This window comes from Heteronotia binoei, chromosome 5 (genome assembly GCF_032191835.1).
Source record: "Heteronotia binoei isolate CCM8104 ecotype False Entrance Well chromosome 5, APGP_CSIRO_Hbin_v1, whole genome shotgun sequence".
NCBI classification, from domain to species: Eukaryota; Metazoa; Chordata; class Lepidosauria; order Squamata; family Gekkonidae; genus Heteronotia; species Heteronotia binoei.
Window position 1 is genome coordinate 65,084,521 of NC_083227.1, and position 17,263 is coordinate 65,101,783.

The 17,263-nt window shown below is 37.2% G+C and overlaps 1 protein-coding gene across 3 annotated transcripts in view; it reads left to right on the forward strand.

Moving 5' to 3' along the window:
* The window catches only part of LOC132572475 (contactin-6-like), a 421,055-nt gene that overhangs the window by 175,150 nt on the left and 228,642 nt on the right, over nucleotides 1–17,263 (forward strand). For all 3 annotated transcript variants that reach the window (XM_060239569.1, XM_060239567.1, XM_060239568.1), the window contains exon 4: nucleotides 1,216–1,391. In XM_060239569.1, the coding sequence (XP_060095552.1) occupies nucleotides 1,216–1,391 (176 nt within the window). The remainder of the gene's footprint in view (nucleotides 1–1,215; nucleotides 1,392–17,263) is intronic.

Sequence of the window (17,263 nt, forward strand, 5' to 3'; positions counted from 1 at the left end):
AGCTTCCCAGCATTTTGCTCTTGCATAACCTATTCCTTGACAGCATGTAACTCATTTTAGGATGGCTTGGTTAAGCTCTGAAACTGGAGAGGAAGAATCAAAGGAAGGCTATGGCAACTATTTTGGCTTGCCTTCTCTCTGTCTCAAAAGTCAGACTGTCACCAGGACCAAGACAGTGCAAAAGTTTCAAATAAATTGATGAATGGAAAGTTCTGCATGGATAATGCTAGGTACACAATTTAGAAATCAAAAACAGAATAATGGCATATTCCCAAGGTATAGAGTTTGCTTCAGAAACAAAATCAATGGGATTGCAGAATCCAAAGAAAAATTTGGAAATGGAGACTTCTGGAAGCTTCCCTAATGACTGTCATATCAGTGGGTGGAGTATATTATCCCCTTCTTTTACATGCATTTTTGGCTCCAGATGGTAGTAATCAACCGTCTTTTAGGCTGAAAAGCTTGTTGCATCCAACCCACAAACTTTAGTAGTGCAGGACATAAGTAAGGAGTTTCCAGATTTAATACAACAAACAGTTAATTCACGAGGGTTTTCTATTACGGTAGCAAATATGATTATCTATAAAACACAATTTATTTTGACATTTGTAAATAGCTGAGATATGTTGCAGACACGATTCATTTTCTCCTTTACTGGCTAACAGAGACAAATCATGTTTTAAAATAACAGTGTTACCATTATTACATTATCAATCTCAAACTAGTAGTATAAACATCCCCTTTCTGCTTTCTTCCTGTCCTTTGAAGTATAATCTGTTCTGATTTATATCTCTGAAAGCATAGCCATAAGCAAATGTATTACATCACTTGCAAAGACCACAAAATTCTCTCTCTCTCTCTCTCTCTCTCTCGTGTGCATTATATACACAATCTAACAATCTGCAGTCACAGCATCATCTAAAATGCCATTTGGATGTATGACTTAGTTTATATGAATAAGTTATAATTATTTTTGTAGACATTTGGATGCTTGTCTAGGATGTACCATTAAAATGGATTTTTTTTCAAACAGTAAAATCTACAGTAGAATTTACAAGATGGATATAAAAATCAGTCTGATGTGAAATATGGTATGATATTCTAATATTTTAACCATGCTTTTATTATTGCAGGTATGTTACAGCACGCTACTTAAAATAGAGCTGAAAAGACTCTGTAAATTATAAGCATAATTTGATTTTTCTCCCCTCAAAGGTGGAAGCAAAATGGCACAGATATTGATCTTACAATGAATTATCACTACAAGCTGGTTGGAGGCAGCTTGGCAATCAATAACCCAGACAAAAACCTGGATATTGGAACATACCAGTGTTTGGCCACAAATTCATTTGGAACCATTCTCAGCAGAAAAGCAAACCTGCAGTTTGCATGTGAGTGTTGGAACCTCATGTTTTATTTATCTTCTATTTTCAATTATTTTGTGTACTGAAACCAATTTATGAGGTAATTAAAATATCAATGAAATTTTCCGTGAAATGGTCATCATACTTTACCTTTTTATGTTCAATCCCAATGCCTTTTCCTGTAAACAACAATAATAGAGCTGAGGTCCTCGGTCCTTTCAATGTGTAATAATTATCTACAGATGACAGAAAAGGTCAAGAAAGATGAATGCAATTACTTTTTGTTTAATAGGCCCACTACTACCTTTTTTGGGGGGGAGGAGCATTGTTCATGGTCCAGTTCCTATTTGCCAGTAATCAGTTCTATACCCAACTGTAGGTTGGAAATAAAATAATTGCAAAAGTATAATGATGTCCAGCAGAGTCACAGAAATGTCACACACCATAATTACCTTACTGACATTTAGTTATATTAACAGGCATCTACATCTCCTTGTATTTGCTTTGTAATTGGCATGGCCTTGTTGTACGCACCTTAACTATGCAGCTGTCCTTTAAGTGCAGATATTTGGATGCATATTTGGATCTCCTGGAACCAATAATAAAATCTCTTTTTCCACACCTTGTTCTTTTTTCTCTGGGTTGCAGAACCTGTGAAGGAAAAAGCCTACTCATTCCCTGCAAACCAAACCCAGCAGGTCAGAGGTCAGGTATTAATAATACAAGCACTGGTAGCAAACTACACCTCACTTATGGAACCCTGACTATCTCACTCATCATTCATATATCACTCATATGTTTTTCTGAAGTTCCATTTCCAGATTAGCCAGAAGGAACTTTGTGCTGTTGATCATTGTTTCTGACTTTCACTGCAGTGATAAGCAGAGATACCCTCTTCTGAGCCTCTTTGGCTTCTGTGGGTTTGGAACAATCAAACTGTGTTTAGGTTTGCACTGTTAGTAGTCCCACTTTTTTAGTATTTTGTATTTGTGAGTGTGTCCGTGCATGTCCACGCACCTGTACGTCATGGTGTCCTCTGGTGACTGACCCCTACTGGGAACATGGAAGATATTTAGAAAGATGGCTGAATAAAGCCTGCCATTGCCTCTCAACTGCTGGTATTCCAAAGAGGTCTCCCATCCAAGTACTTGCCAGAGTCAGCCCTGCTTAGCTTCCAAGATTTGGGTTTGCCTGGGCTATCCAGGTCAGGGCTAATATCCCCACATTTTTTGTTTAAAACAATTTTATTGGTAACATATGGTAATAAATCTATATCTTGCAACTTAAAAAAACCTCTTCTTTTATCTACCCCATATATTACTTTCTACCCACCCCTCCCCTCGTTACTTGACCCCTGCCGGTGTTATTTACTTAAAATGCGAATATTTAAAGGTACCCTTAACTATTAAAGCAAAAAATTATATTCTTCTTTTTAAAACTTAATCATTATCAAAGATTGCCCAATGTCCATTTAATTTCTACTCTTTTTCTACATATCTTCTAAATTTTTTCCATTCGGTCTTAAATACTTCTAAATGAAATACTTCTAACACCATGGTACTTTCAGAATAAGTTAAGTGTAATTAAGTATTAACTGGTTTTTAAATAATGTTAATTTAATGTCTTATTATCTATTGTATCATGTTTTTATGAATGTTGTTAGCTGCCCTGAGCCTGCTTTGGTGGGGGAGGGCGGGATATAAATAAAATTTTATTTTTATTATTATTATTATAAATCCTTGTCTCTTAATATTCTTGTTAATTTGTCCATTTCACTCCATGTCATAACTTTTATAATCCAATCCCATTTCTCTGGTATTTTTTCTTGCTTCCACAACTGCGCATACAATGTCCTAGCAGCTGAGAGCAAGTACCAGATTAAAGTTCTATCTTCTTTTGGATTTTTTTCCATCTGTAGTCCCAACAAAAAAGTCTCTGCAACTTTGTTAAACTCATATCCCAAGATCTTAGAAATCTCTTGCTGAATCATCTGCCAAAACATTTTAGCTCTTTAACAAATCCACCACATACGGTAGAAAGAACCTTCATTCTTTTTACATTTCCAACATCTGTCTGGCATCTTATTATTCATCTTTGCCAATTTGTATGAGTTATATACCATCTATACATCATCTTAAAACAGTTTTCTTTAATACTTTGACATGTTGAAAGTTTCATAGAGTTCTTCCACAAATATTCCCAAGTTTCCATCTGCATTTCTTTATTTACATTAATTGCCCATTTAATCATTTGCGATTTCCCTACTTCATCTTCTGTAGACCATTGTAGAAGTAATTTATATACTTTTGAAATTAATTTATCATTGTCTCCAAGCAGAACTTTTTCCAATTCTGTTTGCTCTTTTCTTATTCCTTCAGTTTTAATATCATTCTCCACCAAGCTCTTTATTTGTTGCATTTGAAACCAATCATATTTATGATTCAACTCTTCAGCAGTTTTCAGTTCTATTTTGCCACTTTGTATTTTTAATAATTGATTGTATGACAACCACTTTTCTTCGCCTATCTCAGCCGTTATTTTTATTACTTCAGCTGGCACTATCCTTAACAGTCTTCTCATCTCCATATTTCTTGTATTTAATCCATGTATCTAGCAAAATATTTCTTATATAATGGTGAGAGAAAAAAAACATCCATCTTCTTTTTTCCATAATACAAATATGCGTGCCAGCCAAATTTTTTTCCGTGGCCTTCCAACACTAAAAGTTTTTTGTTTAACAACGTTATCCATTCTTTCATCCACACTAAACAAACTGCTTCCTGATATAATTTTAAATTTGGCCGTTGAAACCCACCTCTTTCTTTTGCATCTGTCAAAATTTTCATTTTAATCCTTGGTTTCTTCCCAGTCCACACAAATTCTGAGATTTTCCTTCGCCATTTATCAAATTGTTTGCCATCCTTCACAATGGGAATAGTTTGAAACAAATACATTATTCTTGGTAAGATATTCATTTTGATTGCAGCTATTCTACCCAACAATGACAAATTAAGCTTATTCCATTTTAACATGTCTTCATCCATTTTACGCCATAACTTCTCATAATTATTTTTAAACAGATCAATATTCTTCATTGTTATCTCCACCCCTAAGTATTTTACCTTAGAGGTGACTTCACAAACAGTTAGTCTCTGTAATTCTTGTTGCTTGTTCATCCGCATATTTTTACACAGAATTTTTGATTTTTCTCTATTAATACAAAGTCCCGCCAACTCCCTATACTCTTGTATTTTAGCTAGCAGCAAAAGTGTAACTTGTATGGGGTTTTCATTTATAAACATTATATCATCTGCAAAAGCTCTATATTTGTAAGTAAATTCTTTTATTCTTAATCCTTCTATTTCTCTTTCTTCTTGGATCTGCATCAATAATATTTCAAGAGTCATTATAAACAACAATGGTGAAAGCGGACAGCCTTGTCTAGTACCTTTGCTAATTTTCATATCTTCTGTTAGATCTGTGTTTATACACAACCTTGCACTTTGTTCAGAATATATTGATTTTATCATTCTTATAAAGTTTTCACCCAGCTCCATTTTTTCCATTACTGCAAACATAAAGTCCCAATTTAAATTGTCAAATACTTTCTCTGCATCTGCAAAGAATAATGCTACTTCTTTTTCTGGATGTCTTTCATAATATTCTACAATATTTACAACAGTTCTAATATTGTCTCTTATTTGTCTTTTGGGAAGAAACCCTACTTGATCTTCCTTTACAAAAGTTTATCAAATGTTGTTTAAGCCGTTCTGCCAAGATTCTTGTAAATATTTTATAGTCATTATTTAATAGCAAAATTGGTCTGTAATTTTTTACGTTCGTGACATCTCTATCTTCCTTAGCTATCAATGAAATAACAGCTTCTTTCCATGTGTTTGGTACTTTCTCTTTTATTCTTATCGTATTCATCAACTTCTGCAATTTTGGTATTAACTCATCTTTAAAAGTTTTAAAATATTTAGCTGTATATCCATCAGGCCCAGGTGCTTTTCCATTCTTCATTGCGTTAATTGCTGCTTCAATTTCTATTTTTTCAATTGGATCATTCAAAACTTTTCGCATATTTTCAGTTAAGGGCTTTATTTTTATCTTTTGTAAATACTCATCCAACTTCTCTTTCTTTATTTTAACACCTTTAAACAATTTGACATAGTACTTAAAAATTCTCTTTTTATTCCCTCTTGAGTAACCACTTCTCTTCCATCTACCACAATTCTGTTAATAATTCTATTTTCTCTCTTTTTCTTCAATTGCCACGCCAAATACTTTCCCGGTTTATTTGCTCCCTCAAAGGATTTCTGCTGAAGTCTTTTCAAACTCCATTCCACTTCTTTATTTAATAAATGTCTCAACTGAGTTTGTAATATTGTAATTTCCCTTAAAATTTTCTTTTTCCCTGTCCTTTATCTCAACTCCCCTTCCTTTTTCTTTATTTCATTTTGAATGTCCAACAACTGTTTTTCTTTTACTCTCTTATTTTTATTATTCAAAGTAATCAACATTCCTCTCATTACTGCTTTATAGGCATCCCAGACCGTCTGAAAGTCAATATCCTCTTTGTCATTCGCTTGGAAAAAAGCTTTAGTTTCTTTTTCTAGGTGTGTCACTGTTTCTTTATTCTGTAGCAAATCGTCATTCAATCTCCATCTTCTCACCTTCTTGGGCAATTTTGTAATCCACATTATTGGGTTATGATCAGCACCAATTTTAGGTAAAATCTCTATTTTCCTTGTTATAAGACTTTTAGTTCCCCACAACATGTCAATTCTAGAAAAAGTTGTGTGTCTTGCAGAAAAGAAAGTGTAGTCCTGAACTTTAGCGTTAAATTTCCTCCATATATCTTCCAGATTTTCTTGTTTAACTAGTTCAAAAAAAGACTTTGGCAATTTTCCTTCTTTACTATTTTTTTTGCCCTCCCGACCTTTCCAATGAGTTCTTAACTGTTCCATTAAAATCTCCCATTATCAAAAGTTAGTCATAGGTCAATTTATCAAGCTGTTGTATAATGTCTTTTAAAAAAACATCCTTTGCACCATTAGGCGCATAAAGTCCCAATCACAATGTTTTTTTTTTTCATCTAATGTTGTCTCTACTGCTACAAATCTTTCATCTTTATCTTTAAATACTAATTTTGGCTCCAATTCTTGTTTAATATAAAAAACCACTCCCCTTTTCTTCTGTTCAGCCAATGAAAAGAATTCCACTCCCAATTGCTTGTTCCATAAAAAAATTATAATCCTTTTGTTTGATATGCACTTTTAGCAAACAAATTATATTACAGTTTTGTTTCTTAATCCAATGAAATGTTGCCCTTCTTTTTTGTGGTGAATTTAGTCCATTTACATTCCAAGACAATAATTTGTAGTCCATCATGGTGCAAATTTTCTTCAAAAAATCTACGCATATCCTGTGCATTTGTAATTGTGATTCTTTTCCCCTGGAGTTTAAAACTCAAGCCTTCAGATATTATCCATCTAAACCTCATTCCATTGTCTCTCAATTTTTCTGTCAACTTTTTATATGTTCTTCTATCATTTATCACTTGCCTTGGCAGCTCCTTCATGATTCTCACTCTACTACTTCCCACTATTAATGTCTTTTCAAAGTTTTTACTCATGATCCTTCCCACCATTTCCTTTGTCATATATCTTATGACAACATCTCTTGGTAAGTTATTTTTCTTGGCATAAACTGAGTTCACTCTATACATATAGTCATACATGTTTTTAGTCTCTTCAGGGTCTTCCTCTAAAAATTCTGCAATTATTTTTATTATATATTCTTTTAAATCACCATCCTCCTTCTCAGGTACTCCTCTCAGACGTATCTGAGTCTCCATCAATTTGCAGTCATGGATTGTCACTTTTTCTTGCATTTTCAACAAGGTGGAATCATATACTTTCATTCTGCCTTCTACCTTCTGTACTTTCTTAGATGTTTTCTCAGTTTCCTTTCTGAGATCTTCCATATTTTTTTTAATCTCTGCAATAATTTTTTTTCAATTCATTTATCATCTCTCTCACCACTTTCATCATTCTGACCTCTATTGCCTCCAATTGATCCTGCATTTTTTCCAATGAAGTAGTCCTTGTATGGGGCTGCTTGTGTTCAGACATTTAAAAAACAACGAAAATTTGGACCTCACCAATTTCCAATTCGACTATCAGATTCAAAAGAGTAGGACTTGCCCTTTATAAGAAGCCCAATTTCGCCATCCTCGGAGCTCCCAAAGTCAAGATATTTATTTTTAAAGTTTTTAAATCTTCCAAAATGGCAGTCACAACTTTTTACTGCTCCTTACAATTTTTTTCCCCTTTTAAAAAATCCGAGGTCCACACAAATAATATTACCAATAGTATTTAACTTCTTACCCTCTTCTCAGTTAACTCCAATAATTTTTAATGTCCTGAAATCTTTAAGAACATTGTTTTTATTTTGACCTCCCAGCAAGGCCGCCAATGTTTCTCAATGGTAGTAAATTCCTAGAGTAGGTTTTCGTTCTGCTACTTCCTGCTTTTGTTGCCACGAAGTCTCATTCACACTGGTAAGGAGATCTCACGATACTTGACGTACTTCCTGTCTTGCTTGAATATGCTGCAGGTCTGTGATGATGGTGCTCTTTTTTCAAAACCGCAAGTAGACTAAACAATAAATTCCTTTCCACTTTTTAGCACTTTTTAACTTTTTAGCACTTTTTAGCACTGTCTTTTATATTTATAAAGTCCAAATTTCACCTCTTCCTCCCCTCTTCTTCCAGACTTTCTAGATTTTCCTCCCCCCCCTTTTAAATTTATTCCATTAAGCTGTAAATAGTTCCGGAATGAAAGATAGTAATTTGTACCTTCTCTTCCAATTATCCAAGTTCCCACCAGTCTTCCAAAGCTTTAAATGTTTAGCAAAGTCCAAGAAGGTTAGGATCCTGTTGAGCTTATGTCAAATAAATGACTCTGAAAACTTCTGCAGATGATTAAACTGCAACTCTTCCCGGAGACCTCTCAAAGGAGCCCCCCCCCCCGGGACTCCCTTTTAGCCAAGGTAAATTTCCTCAAAGTTTTCTGTGCATATCTTGGACTAATCTCTGATTGAGAAAAGTAGGCAGTAGGCATTAAATAGCCTTCCACTACCCCGAACAGAAGTTCCAGCCTGCTCCCATTATGAGAAGCAGCTCAGCTCGACATTTTCCTCCCCCGGAAGTCCAATATCTCCACATTTTTTGACAGGCGGCTGTGTAAAAAGACTTTTCTTTGAAGGCCTCTTGGAAACAACCTACATGTTCTTTCTTTCTTCCACAACCATCTAAAGGTCTGGGCTCATTGCAGAACCGAGATAGCAATTGTTTTTAATGCTCATTAATAAAAGATATTTCTAAAGCCAGCCTTCTGTAGCTGTTTCAGACATCAGTAAATGACTTAATTATTAATCCCTTTCCATTCCTATTGAAAAACTGCTGTCATGGAGGTCATTCAAAGGAGACAGTAAAGGTTATGGGTGGTTCATAGACATAGTTTGTATAAAGATGAACATTTTTGCCTGTTTCTACTATGGTCAATACCTATTCCTATTGAATTTCTGAGCGTTCTCGCTTCTATGTTAGGTCAGGGGAAATCTGCACCCTCTTAGGTTCTTGTTTAGAATTTTAAAACCAGGTATTTAATTATGATTATCTGTAGTATCAAAGACCATCTTATTTTTGTATATCAATTGGTGGTTTGATTTATATTCTTTATTACAGATGACCAACAATTCCTTGGTGACATTTTTGCCTTGTTTTATTATATGACAAAAACTCAGGGTCTGTAACTGTTACTTTTAGGAAGGGGAAGCTGACATTTCTAGTGCCTGTCAGGTAGGAGACAGATTGGGTTGCTAACTCTTTATTTGTGTATGAGCCCTTTAGATAAGGCAGGCTTCCCCTCTTTCCAGTAGGGTTATTTTGCCCCCCTCCCTTTCCCCCCTCCCTATTGTCCTCCTTCTATTAACAGGAATGCTCCTGTAAAAGTCCTTGGGTTTACTATGCCCTCAAATACTCCTGAGGTACCCATATAAAGGAGGTGAGTTTCCTTTCCCCCTCTTATCTGATTCCCCTTCGCAGAGAAGGGTATATTGCCAGTTAAAGAAATATTTTCTTAACCTTTATGCTCACCTTTTTACTGTGCCCTCAATCAGGGCTTCTGCTATTTACTGCTGCTGAAGACCTCTGGCCCAGCAAGTCCTACCTCATCCTCTTCAGCCAGCCGTACTAAGGCTCCGTTTAATAGCTAATTTCATCACTGATAGCTAATTTCATCACAGTGTATCCCAGGCTACAGGGAAAGAATTTTCCCACTCCTCAGCCTTGGGACATTGTATCACATCATAAGCCTGGCGCTTCACCCATTTTAATGTGGCTATAAAAATATCCCTAAGGAACTTTGCTAGTCTTTATGCAATCTTTTATAGTTCCTAAAAAAAACTTAAGAGTTTTCCCTAGCTTTAATATTTTGTTTCAGTTGAAGTCGGTTCTCAGGTCTAATTGGCTTTGCCCACTCTGTGGAGAGTTTCTTTAAACTCCCATCAAGACATTAGATAACACCCACAACATAGCTCGATTAACAATGTTTCCAGCGATCCCAAGTGGAATAATACTGTATCAGTTGGAGCTGTCCAGTACTGAATTTTCCCACTCTCTCATTCCAACAATCTTGCCAGTATTTGCCTCTAAGAACATTATATGATAGTGGCCACAGTTCACACAGTCAGCGTTGTTAAATATTACAGCAGGGGAGTGGAAGACCAATCACAGAAAAGTCAGTTTCCATGGTGATGGCAATTGTAATATGTAGACTAATGCAAAGTGCCCAAGTGGTAGTAATATTTTATTTTTCATTCAGGATCTCAGAGTAGGCCTATACAGTCAATGTATGTGCATTTTGTGTGTATGTCACTGGTTATCATGGTTAGGAAAGAAACTGTTATGACAGACGGAAGGTCATCCTATCCCTGAAAGGAAAAACCATCAACTAGCTGTTTTACTCCTGAGCCTATTGGAGCTATGCTCCAGCACCCAATCACCTTTCAGAGAAGGAATGCTGTCAGAAGACAGTTTGGATCTGCCTCATTAAGACAGCAGACAGGTTAAAGAATAGCTTTGCCTTGTAGTGTGGCAGAGTGGTTTAACGCTGCCTCTTGTTGTGATGCCTGTCTCTAGTGATGAGCAGAGCTTGTACCACTTTGGTTGGCTGTTGGGAAAGGGCATGCTGGTGCAGGTGGAATCGTGCATGTGTGTGTGTGAAAGGATCCACCCAGGTGGATAGGCACTGAAAGCCTGTTGTAACCACAACTGTTAAAGGAGCTTCAAACCACACTCTAAAGCCATAACCAGCTCAAGTTTTAAGTGCCTTGGCCAGGCTTCTGCTTTGACTGTCTGAAGATCTTTGCTGTTGAACTGTTATTTAAAAACAACCTGTGTATATATATAGATATAAACATATCGATATAAATCTTCTTTGTTATATTTTCATACAACTTCTGCTTCAGTGATTTCCTTTGTTGTTCACCATAAAACTTACCTCACAACAGCAAACCAAAACCCTTTCTGCCTACTGTTTCAACTATGCTTTATAACTGAGGCTGTGTTAGTACTCTTGTTAGCCAAACTGGAGCAGGAGAAAGGGGAATTAGCTTTTAAAGGGTTCCAGAAAGAAATAACACAGGACATAGAAATAACACCTATGTATACCAGGGTGCATCTTGGTAGTGGTACCCCAAAATAAAATTGCGAAGGAAGAGATTGAGAGAGTGTGCTTTTAAACACAAACAAAATAGCTTTATTACATACAAAATAAAGTAAAAGAAGAAAAATGTAAAGAACCTACACTGGGCACATGAGAACTAAATCCCTAAGTAATCACACACAACAATAACAACAACAAAGGGATATATTTATAAAAGATAAAAGGGAGGAAATTGGGAAGTTTTAGAGAAGGGATATCTGCCCTGAAATCCTGCATCTGAGGTCTGGAGAGGTCCAAGCTGAAGAGAGAGGAGAAAAACATTGAAAGGATGTTCAAGTAGTGAAAAAAACCTGGCATACTTTCCATTGAATTGGGATGGTCTTTTTATAGGGAAGGGTCCAATAGCTAGACATGGGAACCCACTTTTCACAGGAACCTGATTGCTTCAAGATGTGATGTTTGAATCACACTGGTTGGTTTAAAGTTAACTGCTGTCAAACTTTGGTGGGGGAAAGTGGGGGAAATACTTTGATCTGGCTATTGTGAGCCAAATCTGCATGGGCACAAAGAGCCTGGGTGAGAAAACATGATTAACATATTTTAATTAGGTTGAAGTTACCCAGATCTGCATTGAAACAAAAGTTTGGATGAGTCAAGATAGCTCCTGAAACAGGATGAAGCATAAATTAATGACTTGAGTGCCCTTCTTGATAGAGTAAAACAAAAGGAAAAGAGGAACTAGCATTGGTTTATGTAATAACTTCCTTGAGTGAACAGACACTTCTGGGGTATGCCAGGCTATTCCAGTATTGAAGTCTTTTATTATTGAGAATGAAGTGAAGTCTTATTGCTATTGAGAACCCTGAACTGGGGGAGATTGTAGCTGATGCCAGCCCAACCTTTCCCTGGGAAGTTGCAGTGTCATGGCAGAACCCAGGTGCCTTTATGAGAATTTCTGGGTTTCAGGTCCCCTTGGCACTCAGGCTGTAAAAGAGAGCACCTATTAAAACAACGTAGTGCAAAATAAGATTGGGATCCTGTTAACCAGGGTGGGAATGGGGTCTTGGCTGAAGAAGGGAGCAGGGTCCTTACACTCTCAGTTAATTTGAAAGAGCCTGTCATAATTACTTTTTAAAGTAGAATTTGGGGGGCGAGGAAGCATGCCTCAAGATGGCATTTACTAGAAAGATTTATTTTTATAATGCAAAGTTCAGTGTGTTTCAATAAGTATCAGGTGTACTGACATTACCTTTGTATTATGGCTTCTTTTCATTCCTGTAAAGGAATATTGGGCCCCCTGTCCACAAGGGAGAAGTCTACAATGCATCTTCTTGCCATGCCAATGCTACCCTGATTTGGAAAGGGTAATGCTGGCAATGAGATATAGATTCCTGTCAGGTGAATTAGGGCTTCTAACATTACCCAAGTTGTTTGCAAAGTGCTAAGCTGCATTCACACAGAGAAGGTAATCATAACAGGCTGCTTGTCAGAGGCTCTGGAAGTGAACTTTTTTCAAAACTTTCCTTAGTGGTTTTTGTCTCAGAACAGATCCTTAGGACAGTGGATATGATCACCTTTCTTCTCTGGATAGTCCTTTAGAAACCATTGAATAGAGAAATACTTCTGTGGATCATGGCTTTTTTACTCACAGGCTTGTAATAAAATTCTCTCCTTTATTGTATCTTTATATATGCATGTGTGCACATATAAAATGTGCATGGTGACCTCTGGTGAATGACCCATACTGGGGGCCTGGAGGATATTCTGGGAGGTGGTTGAATAAAGCCTACCCCCCCACACTTCCGTAATGCAAGAATTCAACAGAGGTCTCCCATCCACGTACTTGCCAGAGTTGACTCTGCCTAGCTTCCAAGATTTGACAAGACTGGCATGCTGGCCTATCCAGGTCAGGGCTCTCTTTTTTATTTTTAATCATGCATCACCTTTCAATAGCATCCCTTACATGATTATGCCCTTTTTCTGTTTAAGTGGTAACTACATATCACAACAGTGTTGTTAGTGCTATAGACTTGGAAACAATAATTGAAAACAGCTCATGTATTCTCTGTGGTAAGAAGGTACCAAGTTGTAAGCTCATGTATTCTCTGTGGTAAGAAGGTACCAACAGTGGTACCAAGTTGTACTTATTTGACACAAAGACACATCTTGAAAGTTGGAGGTATTAATAATAATAATAATAATAATAATAACTTTTATTTCTATCCCGCCCTCCCCGCCTAGGCGGCTCAGGGCGGCTAACAACAACTTAGACATTAACATAAATGATAAAACTTTAAATTTAACAATTAAAATTAAGCATAAAAACCAGTCAGTTAAGTTAAAACACATGATTTTCGTTAGCCTAGATATATATGAGTGTATCTGGCAGCGATTGAGCTGTTATGGCGCTGGTTCTGCCAGTTTAGGTAGTCTTATAGATGGCGGTTCTTACACCAGGCAACTCAGCAGTCAGTGTCGTTATAAGCTTGCCTAAAAAGGGCGGTCTTGCAGGCCCTGCGGAACTGGCCGAGGTCCCGCAGGGCCCGCACCTCCTCCGGAAGCTGGTTCTAGACGGATAACTAAAATCACTTTCAGGACATTTAGCTGCATTTTGTCCTGCGGGTTAGGGAAATCCAAGGCAATCATCCATGTTGTTTGCAATATTATTCCCTCATGTGCTATAGACTTTAAACTGATGGATTATAAACAATGTGGGGTTAGTTTTGATATAAATTTCATGGGAAGGTTAATAATGCCTTTCAAAACAGACGACAAATATACACTGAAAATCATTTGAAGAAGCTCCTGAATTATTACATAATGCAACTAGGATCACAATTATGATCCCCTGTAGGGCAGTAACATTCAAGTGCCATGTAAGAAACACTGATCTCTTGCAACATCCGTGACACAACTGAAGACACCTTGGTGAGAATCATGAATGCTTGTAAGGTAAGATCTACAGAGGGCCTCTTTTTTGGTTGTCCTTCTTAAAAAAAAAAAAAGTGGGTGAGTACCAGGCACAGAACATTTCTTTTATGGTGCCAAATCTGTTGATTTATAAGCAACAGATAAATAATGTTTTACATTCCCGCACCTTTTGTAATGACCATGCACTGAATCCATTGATCTCAGGACAAGAAGACACTGTTAGTCACAGTTGTTCCTAGCTTACCTCCTCCCACAGTGTTCTAGTCCAGCCCCAGGAAAATTTATTTCTGGGGTTGTGTGACCCATGTGGAGTAATAGCCACACAAGTCTGGAGGATGCACTGTAGAGTACATAATCAGTTCTTGGTCTTAATGCCCTTTCCTGATATTCCCTCTGACTGGCTGGACCGCACAAGCTTCACTAGCTCTTCTTCCTACAATAGCCCCATACTTTATTCTGCAAAGGTGAGGATATTTGAACCAATACTCCCTCTAAGCTGTGGAGTATCATGAGCAAAAATTCTGCTTTGTGAGCTACTGGCATTAAAGTTGCAAGCTACTGCATAAATTAGTTTGCTCTGGGGCCATCCTTCCTGAGCTAAGCCAAAAATGTGTGAGCTGGAAGCTGAAAAACTGTGAGCTAGCTCACACTAACTCAGTTAAGAGGGAACACTGGTTTGAACCACTTACACTCTAGATGATGGGAAATGTACTTGGACAAAAATAAATTTGTTTTTCTTCTTAGAACATTGCCGATTCAAAGTACAAAACCCAAAACAAATATCAAAAATGGATGTCTCATATACTAATCTATAAATTGCTTTCATCCAGCAAAAAATAAAAATTATCTTCATCCAAATAACAAAACATTGTATGTTCATGGACAATTCTGTATCTCTAAACCACAGTCTGAGAGACAGATTTATAGGTAGTAGGATGTGTAATTCAGAGCTAATCTTAAAATGAGTATTATTGTGCATACATAAAGCACAATGCCTGTTTTCAAGAGTCAAGGTGTTAAATTAGGCATGCTTCAAGATTTTACTCACATGTGTGTATTGTGAGCTCTTGCCTTTTCCCTTGAATACAGCTGTGGCTTTGTCCATTGCCTGCCTGTGCCTAGAAGCCTACTGGTTTAATTTAACCTCCTTGGTTATGTAGAACAATGGATTTAAAAAAAAGTCACAGAGCAAATAAAAAGAGAACAGTTTAAGTTCTGTAACCTCACTGCCAGAAATAGTAGCCATGCACAGCTGACATCAGCTCGTGCCCAAAAGAAAAGCGTCTGAAACTATTTTGAACTTTTAAAGTGAGAAGGTGGTGTCCCCCCGTCGAGATGCAGTTGAGAGGCTCCATCTTCATGCTTGTTAATGAGTTCTGCATAATGAGGGTCTGTTATGAATTATGGTTACATAACTCACATTTAACTGCTTTAAAGTGTTCAAAATTTATTAGAGTACTAGGAAATTTATTTGTTATTCTGATTTAAGTAGAAGCAACAAAATATAAACAAATGGTTTAATGGGAATAACCCATTCTGGACCAAATAACAACCATAGGGCTTTGTTTTGTTTTGTTTTAGAAGCTGAGTGGGAATGGAATCCTTTATGAGCAGTTTACGTGTCTATTTATTTAATTCCATTTTTAGACTGCCCTCCCCCAAGGGACAGGGCTCAGTGATGTGTACATCAAGGAAGTCTTTACATAATTATAATAAAAAACAATCATAAACATATCAAACAATAAACTACCAATCAGACGGTGATGAAACTGCCAAAGTATGCCACTGCCTCATGAGGGGAGAGACAGGAGTAACAGGAATGCCAACCAAGTAGAAAAACATCACTGATCTCAACCAAATGCCTGGGAGAACATTTCTGCTTTACATGCCCTGCAGAACTAAATTAAGTCCCACAGGGCACATTTTTTTTTTTTTTTTACAGAGGGTTCAACCAGGTTGGGACCAAAAATACCCTGGCTGAGGACAGCTGGATGTTTAGACATGTTTATATGTGGAAATTAAAGAGAGCTGAGGCCAATGCAGCTGTTAACCCACCAAGATAAGCGCATGCTATGTACTAAGTATGGTGGCCAATCATGAACTCAGTGGATTTGTATTGGCTATATGGCTTCAGATGGTCTTGGAAGAGACAGCTTATCTAGACCCGTTTCAATCCAGGCTTAGGCTGATTTTTGAGATGGAAATGATCTTGGTTACCCTGACTGATGACCTTTACCAGGAGAGCTACAGGAAGAGTACATATCTGTCAATCTTCCAGGACCTCTCAGCAGTTCTTGATATCATTGACCATGGTATCCTTCTGGAGATGCTGGTTGGGCTTGGAGTAGGGGGCACTATGCTTCAGTGGTTCCACTCTTTTTTAACCAACCAAGTCTAGAAGGTGGTGCTGGAGTACTGCTGCTAGGTCCCATGGCATTTACATTTACCCCTGAAGTTCACCTGGTGCCTACTTTACTTTCTTTTATGAACCAAGATTTCAATTAGGAGTTTTATTTTATCATCAGTCTAATGGCTTGTTCTGTGTTATGGACCATTTACAAGCTGCTTATGTCAAATGGCTTGCATTTTTTAAAAATGATTTGTATGTTATATTTTGATTTTTAATTGTAAGCCACTTCAAGCAGGACCCTGAAAAAGCAGATAAATTATCCTGAGCTCTGCAGGCTGGCCCAATTTGTTCTCCTCAGGAGCAGCAGCCTTAGGCCTGGGAAGTGAGGCTTGAGAGCATCTGGCAGAGGTGCCTTTAGCTCTGCTGCAACATTATTAGCAGGCAGTGTTGGGCCCTCCCTGGTCCCAGGCTTTGTTCCTTCTTCCCCTGTGGACTCTGAGTCAATTTTGGTGGGCAGAGGAGGTCATAACAGAAATACATTATAGGATTTCAAAAACAAGTGATTCATCAAACAGTTGGGATGTCACAACACATGTTTGGTGCATGTCATTCAGACTGTGGGTCACAAGTTGTGCATAATTGGTACCCTTGGTAAGCTGCTTCCCTTGACTGCATTCTGTGATAACTTACTGTTATGGCTTTCTGTCACAACCATACAATCAACAATAAGGTAAATTCTTCCATCTGTGTTCTTCCGCTATTTATGTGGTAAATGTCATTGAATGTCATTGTCTGTAGCTTTGGAGTTGATTGTCATCAGTGTACTGATGACACCTTGCTCTATCATTTTTTATTTAATCCCCAGAAATTGTTCTGGGTGTCTT